This window comes from Bubalus kerabau, chromosome X (assembly GCF_029407905.1).
Source record: "Bubalus kerabau isolate K-KA32 ecotype Philippines breed swamp buffalo chromosome X, PCC_UOA_SB_1v2, whole genome shotgun sequence".
Taxonomy (NCBI): Eukaryota; Metazoa; Chordata; class Mammalia; order Artiodactyla; family Bovidae; genus Bubalus; species Bubalus kerabau.
In genome coordinates, this window is record NC_073647.1 from 83,725,598 (window position 1) to 83,739,315 (window position 13,718).

Sequence of the window (13,718 nt, forward strand, 5' to 3'; positions counted from 1 at the left end):
TCACCCTGCTTATTTAACTTATATGTAGAGCACATCATGGGAAAGTACACCATGGAAAATGCCAGGCTGAATGAAGCACAAGCTGGAATCAAGTTTTCTGGGAGAAAGATCAATCAACTCAGATATACATATGGCACCACCCTTATAGCAGAAAGTGAAGAAGAATTAAAGAGCCTTTTGATGAACGTGAAAGTCAGTCAGTTTAGTCGGTCAGTCATGTCTGACTCTTTGCGACACCATGAATTGCAGCATGACAGGCTTCCCTGTCCATCACCAACTGCTGGAGTTCACTCAAACTCACGTCCATCGAGTCAGTGATGCCATCCAGCCATCTCATCCTCTGTCGTCCCCTTCTCCTCCTGCCCCAAATCCCTCCCAGCATTAGAGTTTTTTCCAACGACTCAACTCTTCCCATCAGGTAGCCAAAGTACTGGAGTTTCAGCTTTAGCATCAGTCCTTCCAAAGAACACCCAGGACTGATCTCCTTTAGGATGACTGGTTGGATCTCCTTGCAGTCCAATGGACTCTCAAGAGTCTTCTCCAACACCACAGTTCAAAAGCATCAATTCTTCAGCACTCAGCTTTCTTCACAGTCCAACTCTCACATCCATACCTGACCACTGGAAAAACCATAGCCTTAACTAGATGGACCTTTGTTGGCAAAGTAATGTCTCTGCTTTTGAATATGCTATCTAGGTTGGGCATAAGTTTCCTTCCAAGGAGTAAGCGTCTTTTAATTTCATGCCTGCAATAACATCATCTACAGTGATTTTGGAGCCCCAAAAAATAAAGTCTGCCACTGTTTCCACTGTTTCTACATCTATTTCCCATGAAGTGATGGGACCAGATGCCACGATCTGTTTTCTGAATGTTGAACTTTAGGGCAACTTTTTCACTCTCCTCTTTCACATTCATCAAGAGGCTTTTTAGTTCTCCTTCACTTTCTGCCATAAGGGTGGTGTCATCTGCATATATGAGGTTATTGATATTTTTCCTGGCAAACTTGATTCCAGCTTGTGCTTCATCCAACCCAGAATTTCTCATGATGTACTCTGCATATAAGTTAAATAAGCAGGGTGACAATATACAGCCTTGACGTACTCATTTTCCTATTTGGAACCAGTCTGTTGTTCCATGTCCAGTTTTAGCTGTTGCTTCCTGACCTGCATAGAAGTTTCTCAAGAGGAAGGTCAGGGTGGTCTGGTATTACCATCTCTTTCAGAATTTTCCACAGTTTATTGTGATCCACACAGTCAAAGGCTTTGTCATAGTCAATAAAGCAGAAATAGATGTTTTCCTGGAACTCTCTTGCTTTTTTGATGATAAAGAAGATGTTGGAAATTTGGTCTCTGGTTCCTCTGCCTTTTCTAAAGCCAGCTTGAACATCAGGAAGTTCACGGTACATGTATTGCTGAAGCCTGGCTTGGAGAATTTTGAGCATTACTTTACTTGCGTGTGAGATGATTGCAATTGTGTGGTAGTTTGAGCATTCTTTGGCATTGCCTTTCTTTGGGATTGGAATGAAAACTGAGCTTTTCCAGTCCTGTGGCCACTGCTGAGTAGAGTGAAAAAGTTGGCTTAAAAGTTAGCTTTCAAAAAATGAAGATCATGGCATCTAGTCCCATCTCTTCATGGCAAGTAAATGGGGAAACAATGGAAACAGTGACAGATTTTATTTTCTTGGGCTCAAAACTCACTGCAGATAGTGACTGCCACCATGAAGCTAAAAGATGCTTACTCCTTGGAAGAAAAGTTATGACCAAACTATACAGCATATTAAAAAGTGGAGACATTAATTTGCTGACAAAGGTCCATCTATTCACAGCTATAGTTTTCCAGTAGTCATGTATGGTTATGTTTTTCTGGAACTCCCTTGCTGTTTCTATGATATAACGGATATTAGCAATTGATCTCTGGTTCCTCTGCCTTTTCTAAATCAATCTCAAATGTCTGAAAGTTCTCAGTTCACCTACGGTAGAAGTCTAGCTTGGAGAATTTTGAGAGGTGGACCATAAATAAAGCTGAGCACCGAAGAACTCATGCTTTTGAGCTGTGGTTTTGGAGACTCTTGAGAGTCCCCTGGACTCGAAGGAGATCAGTCTTGTCAATCCTAAAAGAAATTAGTCCTGAATATTCATTGGAAAGACTGATGCTGAAGCTGAAGCTCCAATATTTTGGCCACCTCATGCAAAGAACTGACTCATTGGAAAATATGATGATGTTGAGAAAGATTGAAGACAGGAGGAGAAGGGGAGTACAGAGGATGGAATTGTTGGATGGCATCACTGACTCAATGCAGTTTGAGTGAGTTCTGGGAGTTGGTGTGGAAAGGAAAGCCTGGCATGCTGCAGTCCATGGGGTTCCAAAGAGTTTGACATGGCTGAGAAACTGAATGAACTGAATATTGCTTTATATCTATCTATCTATATATATATTGCATGTGTATAATATAGTGCATATTATATATATATATGTATACATACAGATCAATTGATACACAAAGTGACATATATACATATATTTACATATGTAAATATTTACATGGTACATATACATATTTACATGGTATATATGGTATATGTGTGTGTGTGTGTGTGTGTGTGTGTGTGTTATAGGCTCCCCAGGTGACGCTAGTGTTAAAGAACCCATCTGCCAATAAGGCAGATACAAGACGCAGGTTCAATCCCTGCGTCAGGAAGCTTCCCTGGAGGATGACATGGCAACTCATTCCAATGCTCTTTCCTGGAGAATCCCATGAACAGAGGAGTCTGGTGAGCTACCATCCATATGGTTGAATAGAGTCAAGCACGGCTGAAGTGACTTAGCACACACATCTATCTATGTATCTATCTCTTCTATCTATATACCTATGTATATACATATATATAAGTATATTTATATATATATATATTATGCCATGCCTTATTTATCAGTTGACCTTTTAATTGCCATTTTGTTTGCTTCTATATCTAGGCTGTTGTAAATAGTGCACCGATAAACATTGGGGTTCATATTTTCAAATTATGGTTTTCTCAGGTATATGCCCAGAAGTGGGATTATTGAATTATATGGCATCTATATTTTTAGTTTAAGAACTTTCATTATGTTTTCCATATTTGCTCTACTGATTTACATTCCCTTTAACAGTGTTGGAGGGGTTCCTTTTTCTCAGCACACTCTCCATCATTTATTATTCTCAGATATTTTTTATGATAATCATTCTGACTGGTGTGCAGTGATACTTAGTTATACTTTTGATTAAACTTTCTCTAGAATCAGCCACGTTGAGCATTTTCACATGTGCCTTTTGGACATCTTTATATCTTCTTTGGAGAAATGTCTACTTAGATCTTCAGCTCGTTTTATTTCATTGATTTGCTTGGTATTTTAATACTGAGCTGCATGAGCAGTTTGTATATTTTGGAGTTTAATCCCTTGTTGATCCCATCAATTGAAAATAGTCTTTTTTTAACTGTGTGGATTGTCACTTCCTTTTTGTTTATGGTCTCCTTTACTGTGCAAAAGCTTTTAAGCTTAATTAGGTCCCATTTGTTTACTTTTGCTTTTATTTCCATTACTCTAGGAGAGGGATACAAAAAGACATAGTTGTAATTTAACCAAAGACTGGGATTCCTATGTTTTCTTCTGAGAGTTTTACTGAATCCAGCCTTACATTTAGGTCTCTAAGTCATTTGAGTTCATTTTTGTGTATGGTGTTAGATATTATCCTGATTTATTTTTTACAGATAGGTATCCAATTTTCCCAATACCACTTATTGAAGATTGAAGAGACTATTCTTTCTCCACTTTACACTCTTGCCTCTCTTATCATAGATTAATTGACCATAGGTGTCTGGCTTTATTTCTGGGCTTTCTATATTGTTCCATTGATCTGCATTTCTGTTTTTGTGCCAGTACCATACTATTTTAATGACCATAGCTTCTTGATACAGTTTGCGATTAGACAGCATTATTCCTCCAATTCTATTCTTCTTTCTCATTTCCTATGGCTATTCAGGGTATTCTGTGTTTCCATAAAATTTTATTTTATTTTTTCTAGTTCCAGGACATGGAACAACAGACTGGTTACAAATTGGGAAAGGAGTATGTCAAGGCTGTATGTTGTCACCCTGCTTATTTAGCTTATATGCACAGTATATCATGTGAAATGCAGGCTGGATGAAGCACAAGCTGGAATCAAGATTGCTGGGAGAAATATCAATAACCTCAGATATACAGATACAACCACCCTTATGGCAGAAAGCAAAGAGGAACTAAAGAGCCTCTTGATGAAAGTGAAAGAGAAGAGTGAAAAAGCTGTCTTAAAAGTCAACATTCAAAAAACTAAGATCATGGCATTTGGTTCCATCACTTCATGGCAAACAGATGGGGAAACAAAGAAAACAGTGACAGACTATTTTCTTGGGCTCCAAAATCATTGCAGCCATTAAATTAAGAGATGGTTGCTCCTTGGAAGAAAAGTTATGACCAACTTAAACAGCATATTAAAAAGCAGAGAAATTACTTTGCCAAGAAAGGTCCATCTAGTCAGAGCTATGTGTTTTTTTTGTTGTTGTTGTTTTTGTTTTTGTTTTGCAATACTCATGTATGGATGCAAGAGTTGGATCATAAAGAAAGCTGAGCACCAAAGAATTGATGCTTTTGAACTGTGTTGTTGGGAGAAGACTCTTCAGAGTTCCTTGGACTACAAGGACATCAAACCAGTCCATTCTAAAGTAAAGTAGTCCTGAATATTCATTGGAATGACTGATGCTAAAGCTGAAGCTCCAATACTTTGGCCACCTGATTCAAAGAACTGACTCTTTAGAAAAGACCATGATTCTCAGAAAGATGGAAGGCAGGAGGAGAAAGGGACAACAGAGGATGAGATGGTTGGATGGTATCACCCACTCAATGGACATGAGTTTGAGCAAGCTCTGAGAGTTGGTGATAGACCGGGAAGCCTGGCACTCTGAAATCCATAGAGTCACAAAGAGTCGGACATGACTGAGTGGCTTAATTGAACTGACTGATATGATAACTTGATAGGGATCAAATTGAATCTGTCAATTGCTTTTGGTATTATATTCATGTTAGTATTATTGACTTTTCTAATTTAAGAACACATTAGTCATAGGTATTTTATTATTTTTTAAGCTAAAGTAAATGGAATTGTTTCCCTAATTTCTCTTTCTCATCATTTGTTGTTAGTGTATGGAAATGCAGGAGATTTTTGTTTATCAATTTAGCTCCCTGTAGCATTGCCAAATTCATTGATGAGCTCTAGAAGTTTTCAGGTAGCTTCTTTAGGCTTTGTTATGTGTAGTATAGGGACTTCCCTGGTGGCTCAGACAGTAAAGCATCTGCCTACAATGTGGGAGAAGTGGGCTTGATACCTGAGTCAGGAAGATCCTCTGGAGAAGGAAATTACAACCCACTCCAGTACTCTGGCCTGGAAAATTCCATGGATGGAGGAGCTCAGTAGGCTACAGTCCATGGGGTCACTAAGAGTCAGACACGAATGAGCCACTTTACTTCATGTGCAGTATCATGTCATCTGCAAATGGACAATTTTATTCTATTCCAGTTTGGCCCTTTTTATTTCTTTTTTTTTCCCTCTGTTTTAGGATTGCTGTTGGCTAGGACTTCCAAAACTATGTTGAAACAAGATGGAGGGAGTGGACATTTTTTTCTTTTTCCTGATCTTGGAAGAAATGCTAGTCACCATTGAGTATGATGTTGGCTATGTTTTTGTCATATATGATTTTTATTATGTTGATATAAGTTCCTTTCATGACCATTTTCTTGAGAGATTTTTTTTTTATCATAAGTGATGTTGAATTTTAAGAAAACTTTTTATGCATCTGACTGAGATGATTATATTGTATTTATTCCTTCATTCATTGAACATGCTGTTTAATTTGAAAATATTGAAAAATTCTTTTATCCCCAGGATAAATCCTACTTGATCGTGGTATCTAATCCTTTCTACATATTGTTGAATTTAACTTGCTAGTAATTTCTTGTGAATTCCAGAGTCTATGTTCATCAGTGACTTTGGCCTGCAATATTATTTTGGGGGATTCTTTGTCTGGTTTTTCTATCAGGATGATGGTGGCCTCATAGAATGAGTTTGAAAGTGTTTCTTCCTTTGCACATTCTTGAGGAGTTTGAGTGCAGCACTTTCACAGCATCATCTTTCAGGATTTGAAATAGCTCAACTGGAATTCCATCACCTCCACTAGCTTTGTTCATAGTGATGCTTTCTAAGGCCCACTTGACTTCACATTCCAGGATGTCTTGCTCTAGGTCAGTGATCACACCATTGTGATTATCTGGGACATGAAGATCTTTTTCGTACAGTTCTTCTGTGTATTCTTGCCACCTCTTCTTGATATCTTCTGCTTCTGTTAGGTTCATACCATTTCTTTCCTTTATCGAGCCCATCTTTGCATGAAATGTTCACTTGGTATCTCTAATTTTCTTGAACAGGTCTATAGTCTTTCCCATTCTGCTGTTTTCCTCTATTTCTTTGCATTGATCACTGAGGAAGGCTTTCTTATCTCTTCTTGCTATTCTTTGCAGTCCATTCTGAAGGAGATCAGCCTTGGGATTTCTTTGGAAGGAATGATGCTAAAGCTGAAACTCCAGTACTTTGGCCACCTCATGCGAAGAGTTGACTCATTGGAAAAGACTCTGATGCTGGGAGGGATTGGGGGCAGGAGTGGAGAAGGGGACGACAGAGGATTAGATGGCTGCATGGCATCACTGATTCGATGGATGTGAGTCTGACTGAACTCCGGGAGTTGTTGATGGACAGGGAGTCCTGGCGTGCTGTGATTCATGAGGTCGCAAAGAGTCAGACATGACTGAGCCACTGAACTGAACTGAACTGAAGAGTTTGAAAGTGATAGGTGTTAACTCTTCTCAAGTGTTTGGTAGAATTCCCCTGTGAAGTCATCTGATCCTGAACTTTTGTTTATTGGGAGATTTAAATCATAGATTTAACTTTAGTACCTTTGATTTGTCTGTTTATGTTTTCTAATTCTTCCTGGTTTAGTCTTAGAAGATTGTTCTTATCTAAGAATTTGTTCATTTTTTCTAATGATAATTTGTCCATTTTTATTGGCATATTGTTTCTTGAAATAGTTTACATTCCCTTGTATTTATGTGGTGTCCATCGCAACTTTTAATTTTTCACTTCTAATTTTTTTTTTTGATTTGAGCCTTCTCATTTTTTCTTGATGAATCTGGCTAATGGTTAATAAATTTTATTAGCCTTTATAAAGGTCATGCTCTTAGTTTCATTTATCTTTTAAACTTTTCTTTTAGTTTCTAATACATTTATTTCCACTGAGATCTCTATGATTACTTTACTTATATTAAGTTTGGGTTTTCTTTGTTCTTCTTTCTCTAGTTGCTTTAGGTGTAAAGTTAGGTTGTTTATTTGAAAATTTTCTTTTTTCTTTAGATAAACTTGTATTGCTATAAACTTTCCTCTTAGAATAGATTTTGCTTCATTCCATAAGTTTTTCATCACTGTGTTTTGGTTTTAATTTGTTTCTAGGTATTTTTTTTAAATTTCTCCTTTGATTTCTTGAGTGATCCACTGACTGCTTAGAAGTATATTGTTTAACCCCAATGTGCCTGTGATTTGTGCAGTTCTTGTAGTGGATTTCTAATCTAATAGCGTTGTGGTCAGAAAAGTCGCTTGCTATTATTTCAATGTTTTAAAATTTACTCAGACTTGCTTTTTGGCACAGAATGTGATCTATCTTGGAAAATGTTCCATATGATATTGAGAAAAATAAATATCCTGTTACTCTTGGATAGAATGTTCTTTAAGTATCAGTTAAGTCCATCTAGTTTAGGGTTTCATTTAAGTCTTGTGTTTCCTTATTGTGATTCTGTCTGGATGATCTATCCATTGAAATAAGTAAAGTTTAAACTTATAAAGCTAAATATTACTTAGCATAATAATAAAATCAGTATTACTGTGTTACTGTCAATTTCTTATGTCTGTTAACATTTCCCATAAACATTGAGGCGCTACTGTGCTGAGTACACATGTATTTATAATTGTCATATCTATCTATTGGATTGATTCTTTGGTCATTCTGTAGTGTCCTTCCTTTTCTCTTATAACAGTCTTTAAAGTTCTTTTTGTCTGATAATAATATTGATAGTTCAGCTTTCTTTTGATTTCCGTTTGCATGGAATACAATTTTTCCATCCCTTTACTCTCAGTCTATATTTTTCTCTAGATCTGAGGTGTGTACTTCATAGATAAAATATATATGGGTCTTGTTTTTTTTTTGTTTTTTTTTTTTTAATTTTATTTTATTTTTAAACTTAACATAACTGTATTAGATTTGCCAAATATCAAAATGAATCCGCCACAGGTATACATGTGTTCCCCATCCTGAACCCTCCTCCCTCCTCCCTCCCCATTCCATCCCTCTGGGTCGTCCCAGTGCACCAGCCCCAAGCATCCAGTATCGTGCATCGAACCTGGACTGGCAACTCATTTCATACATGATATTTTACATGTTTCAATGCCATTCTCCCAAATCTTCCCACCCTCTCCCTCTCCCACAGAGTCCATAAGACTGTTCTATACATCAGTGTCTCTTTTGCTGTCTCGTACACAGGGTTATTGTTACCATCTTTCTAAATTCCATATATATGCGTTAGTATACTGTATTGGTGTTTTTCTTTCTGGCTTACTTCACTCTTGTTTTTGTATTCACTCAACAAATCTCTTTCTTTTGGTTGATTCATTTTCTTTCTTTCTTTTTTATTGCAGCACACAATCTGTTCACATTTAAAGTAGTTATTAATATGCATATTATTATTAATTGTTTTAGATTTGCTTTTCTAGTTCTTTTTTTTTCTTCCTTGCCTCTTTTGTTCCTTTCTCTTGTCATTTGATGACTATCGTTAGTGTTGTGTGTAGGCTCATTTTTTTATTTTTTATTCTTTAACTGAAGGATAACTGCTTTACAGAATTTTGTGGTTTTCTTTCATGCATCAATAAGAATCAGCCATAAGTATACTCATGTCCTCTCCCTCCCAGACCTCCCTCCCATCTCCCTTCCCATCCCACCCTTCAGACTGTCACAGAGCTCCTGTTTGAGTTCCCCAAGTCTTACAGAAAATTCCGATTGGCTATCTGTTTTACACATGGTATTGTAAATTTCTATGTTACTCTCTCCATACGTCATCTCCCCTTCTCCCTCCTCTCCTCCCGCCTTGTCCATATATCTGTTCTCTATGTCTGTTTCTTGCTGGTGCCAGCCGGCAAAGTCGATCAGGTCCCGAGAACGTGCACAGCAGGGCTGAGAAAAGAAATTAAAGCAAGAGAAATCTACAACAATGATGGGGTCGAGAGGTTCAGACACGTCTCCACGAAGGGACACAGTCTGACACCAACTTTATTCAGCATCTCATATTTATACAGAAGAGCATGAGGAAGACAAGACAGTTAACATTTTCTTTGTTTGACCTACACATCTTACAAACAGTCACAAGAAATCTTGAGAGCATGGGAATGGCACCCTGTTATTATTACACCAGATAACATTTCTCTGTGCATGAGAAGTTTGCACAGAACTCCAGGTGCCTGCAGTAAATAAGCACCTAATCTCTGGGGTGGCGGGACAGAGAGCTATGTTTGCAGGCAAACCCTCAAGGACTGAAGCAGCTCCAAGAGCTGTGTCCTTCGGACAAAGGACCCCGCTCTCACGGGCAGCTCCCCACATCTCCCCCTTTCTTTTTATATAGGCACACGCTTATGTTCTTTTAACCGCAGACCATTTCCATAGATGGAAGCCTTTATCATCCATAGATCATCAATCAGTTTTTTTTTTTTTTTTTTTCATTATCAATATTTTATTTCTGGTAGCATTCTATTCTTTCATGAATTTCTAGAGCAATTTTAATTAGTTTTTTTTTTAAATTTTATTTTATTTTTAAACTTTACATAACTGTATTAGTTTTGCCAAATATCAAAATGAATCTGCCACAGGTATACATGTGTTCCCCATCCTGAACCCTCCTCCCTCCTCCTTCCCCATTCCATCCCTCTGGGTCGTCCCAGTGCACCAGCCCCAAGCATCCAGTATCGTGCATCGAACCTGGACTGGCAATCAGTTTTTTAATTAAACAAGGTGCAAGAAATAAAACAGTTAAAATGGGGATGGACTGACCCTCCCAGCCCACCAGTTGGAGAAGAGGAGGATCGGGAAAATAAACCCAGTAAGCATTTGAATATTCTTTAGAATGTGCAGTATTAATCTGATTTAAGATAATTAATAAGGTTATCAGGAAGCTTAAAGGAGATATCGGATCACCCTGTACAGCAACACGATTCTGTGCCTCTCGCATCAATGTCTGAAGTTGTTGCTGAGATGGTAATTTATCATGCTCTTGAATCGTCAATCTCTTCATCTGGTTTACTAGAAATCGTCTCCACCGTGTGTACCAACCTTTCCGGTGGCACTTCGGCATCCTGTGGGAAAACACAAACATGCCCTCATTCCCAGATTAGTACAGGATCTGGTCCATACCATTTTCCCACAAGTGGGTCTTTCCAAAAGACTTTAGGTCTTATGGTTTGCGCATCAAAGTTCCAAAATTGCTGTGCTGCTGAACGGCCACTTATATCCAATTGTAAAAAATTTAGAACAGATAAAGCATGGTTTAGAGAGTTGGAGGGGGTATTGAGATACAATTCCCCGTTCTTTAGTTTTTGTAATTGATGTTTGAAAGTTTGATGTGCCCGTTCAATAATTCCTTGACCTTGAGGATTATAAGGGATATCTGTTTTATGTGAGATAGACAATTGTGTACAAAATAGTTGAAAATTTTTTCCAGTGTATCCTGGACCATTGTCTGTTTTTATGGTCTTAGGGGTTCCCATAACAGCAAAACATTTAATGTAATGAGTTATACAATGTTTGCTAGCTTCTCTGGATTGTAGAGAGGCATGTAAAAAGCCGGAGAAGGTGTCAATAGTAACATGAACAAATTTTTGTTTACCAAATTCAGGAATATGGGTAACATCCATTTGCCATATATCATTTGACAACAATCCTCAGGGATTAACTCCATAATGGGGGACACTAAAAAATTGAGGACATGTTTGACATTGTTTAACAATCTGTCTGGCAGCTTCTCAAGTAATGTAAAATTGAAGTCTCAAGCTATTGCTGTTTTGATGGTGTAAGCTGTGGGAAGTCTTTGCCATTTGTTCCAATGAAGGAAATATCATACATGTAGCTTCGTCAGCCAAAGCATTAGGTGCTAAAGGTCTAGGAAGTCCAGAGTGAGCACGAATATGACCAAAATAGCATTTATTAACTCTGGAACAAATTAAATGTTGTATATCACGAAAAAGAGTTTGGATAGTAGAATTCAGGGTACCAATAAATGGAACAGTCTCAATAGTATTTAAGGCTCTTATGATATATTGATTGTCTGAATATAAATTAAATGGAGCAGAAATTTGTAATAAAGCCTGAAAAACAGCAAATAGTTCTATTTCTTGAGCAGACTTATAATTAGTATGCCAGGTGGTGGTATTGTCTTGTATAATCAAACTAGCTATTCCATTAGAAGAGCCATCAGTAAATACAGTTAGGGCGTCAGCAAGGGGCTGAGAAACAACAATTTTTGGGAAGAGAAATTGGTGATAGTGAGCAAATTGCAAAATTTTATCCCTTATCTCGCTTTTGTTGCTGATATAGTACTTTTTTGACTGTCTTTTTTTGTAATGCCGTGGCCAAAGTTATGCCTTGAACGTACGAAGGGCCGATATCGGCACAAATCTGTACATAATCGGATAAGCCTCCCTTTTTTCTGTAAGGTCTCAAGGCAGCTTGACAAGGTGAATTGGCATTTTTATAAGCAAGCTGTTTAGCCAACACCATCCCCGCCTGCTCATCCCCTATCACTTTACCAATTGCCTCAAGCAGGCGGGCAACAAAATCCTGATATGGTTCATCTGGCCCCTGGCGATTTTTAGATAAATCTTCAGTCTTTTTATCAGAATTTGGAAGCTTTTCCAATGCTTGTAAAGCTGCAGCACTAATCTGAGGGTAGGCTCCAGCCAAATAATTAAGTTGACTATTAGTGTCTCGATAATCTCCCTCTCCCACCATCATTTCATAAGTGGTGTTCAGTCCCTGTCACCGATTGATATCAGCTGTGATCCCACACTGCTCAGCAAACTCAGATTTCCATAGTAAATAATCTCCTCCAGATAAACAAGCCCAAGAAATCTGTTTCCAATCATTAGGTGGCAGATTTTGATTTCCTAAAGCCTCTATAATAGCCTGAGTAAATGGCATAGTCGGGCCGTATTGTGCACAAGCCATTTTTAACTCTTTAAGTTGCTTAAAGGGCAGCGGTTCATAATACCTCTGCTGTTGGGCCTTTTCATATACTGGATAGATTCCTGAAAACCCGGGAATATGTTCTCCTTCTTCATTAGCTCGCTTAATCGCTTGTTGAAGAGGAGATAATAATATCTCACTTCTAATTTTTATGTTTTCACCAGGCAAAGAAGCAGGGATAGATATAAGCTCTCACGGTTCTATGAAAGGCGGGGGTGGTTCGAGTCCAGCAAGAACCGAGGGAGGATATGTTGGAGGCACAGGCTGGCTGGAGTGGGAGTCTCCCTGTGCCTCCTTTTTTACTGCTATAACAATCTTCTGAATTAAATTCTCCAGCTGTTCTTCAGAAAGCCCTGAATGCTTTAATTCCCCTTTTCCCGAGGGGGATTGCATGTTAACCATCATCTCCCAAGGCATACATATCCTCTCTATGGTACTGAGCCGCTTGTTCATTTAACTCTTCCTGTTCATCAGAGCTTAACACATCATCACTCCCTCCAGCCTTACAAGCTGTTCCCTCAGGCACAGCATAAAGCGGCTCAGGCGGAGGGGCGGAAGGCTCTGCAACTTCGGGTCCTGTGGAATCCCTGAGAGCCGTTTGAATTTTATGTCCCTCATGTTTAGGATCCAGACAGTCTCTTATGGGAGTCCACAAAGAAAAAGCATCCACAGGAACACGATTGGGACCATGTAAGGAATAATATGTCTGCAATTGTTTTCCTACTTTTTTCCAAGTTTCCAGACTAACTGTTCCTTCCTCTGGAAACCAGGGACAAACCTCCTCTATAAAAAGTAAAAATTTCTCTAGCTGTAACTTATTTACATGAATTCCCCTACCTTTTAACATAGTTTTCAACATATGTACAAATAACTGGCGGCTATTGCCTTGTCCCATGATTTATTACTCTCGACAGTAACACTCCCTGCCCCTTTTACTTCATTTAATTAATTAGGAATTCCTTGTCACTTACCTCAATCTTGGCGGGCAGCGGCCGTCGTCGCGCTCCGATTCCCAAGTCCCTGTTTGGGCGCCACCTGCCGGTGCCAGCTGGCAAAGCCGATCAGGTCCCGAGAACGTGCAAGGTGGGGCTGAGAAAAGAAACTAAAGCAAGAGAAATCTACAACAAAGATGGGGTCGAGAGGTTCAGACACGTCTCCACGAAGGGATGCAGTCTGACACCAACTTTATTCAGCATCTCATATTTATACAGAAGAGCATGAGAAAGACAAGACAGTTAACATTTTCTTTGTTTGACCTACACATCTTACAAACAGTCACAAGAAATCTTGAGAGCATGGGAATGGCACCCTGTTATTATTTCT

The 13,718-nt window shown here is 38.5% G+C and overlaps 1 protein-coding gene across 1 annotated transcript; it reads right to left on the reverse strand.

Annotated features, from left to right (window-relative positions):
• Positions 1–11,714: 11,714 nt before the first annotated feature.
• Positions 11,715–13,290, reverse strand: LOC129640079 (endogenous retrovirus group K member 7 Gag polyprotein-like). Its single transcript, XM_055565327.1, is given in 3 exon segments — positions 11,715–12,537; positions 12,592–12,748; positions 12,795–13,290. Coding segments are annotated over 3 exon segments (1,476 nt in total).
• Positions 13,291–13,718: the final 428 nt, after the last annotated feature.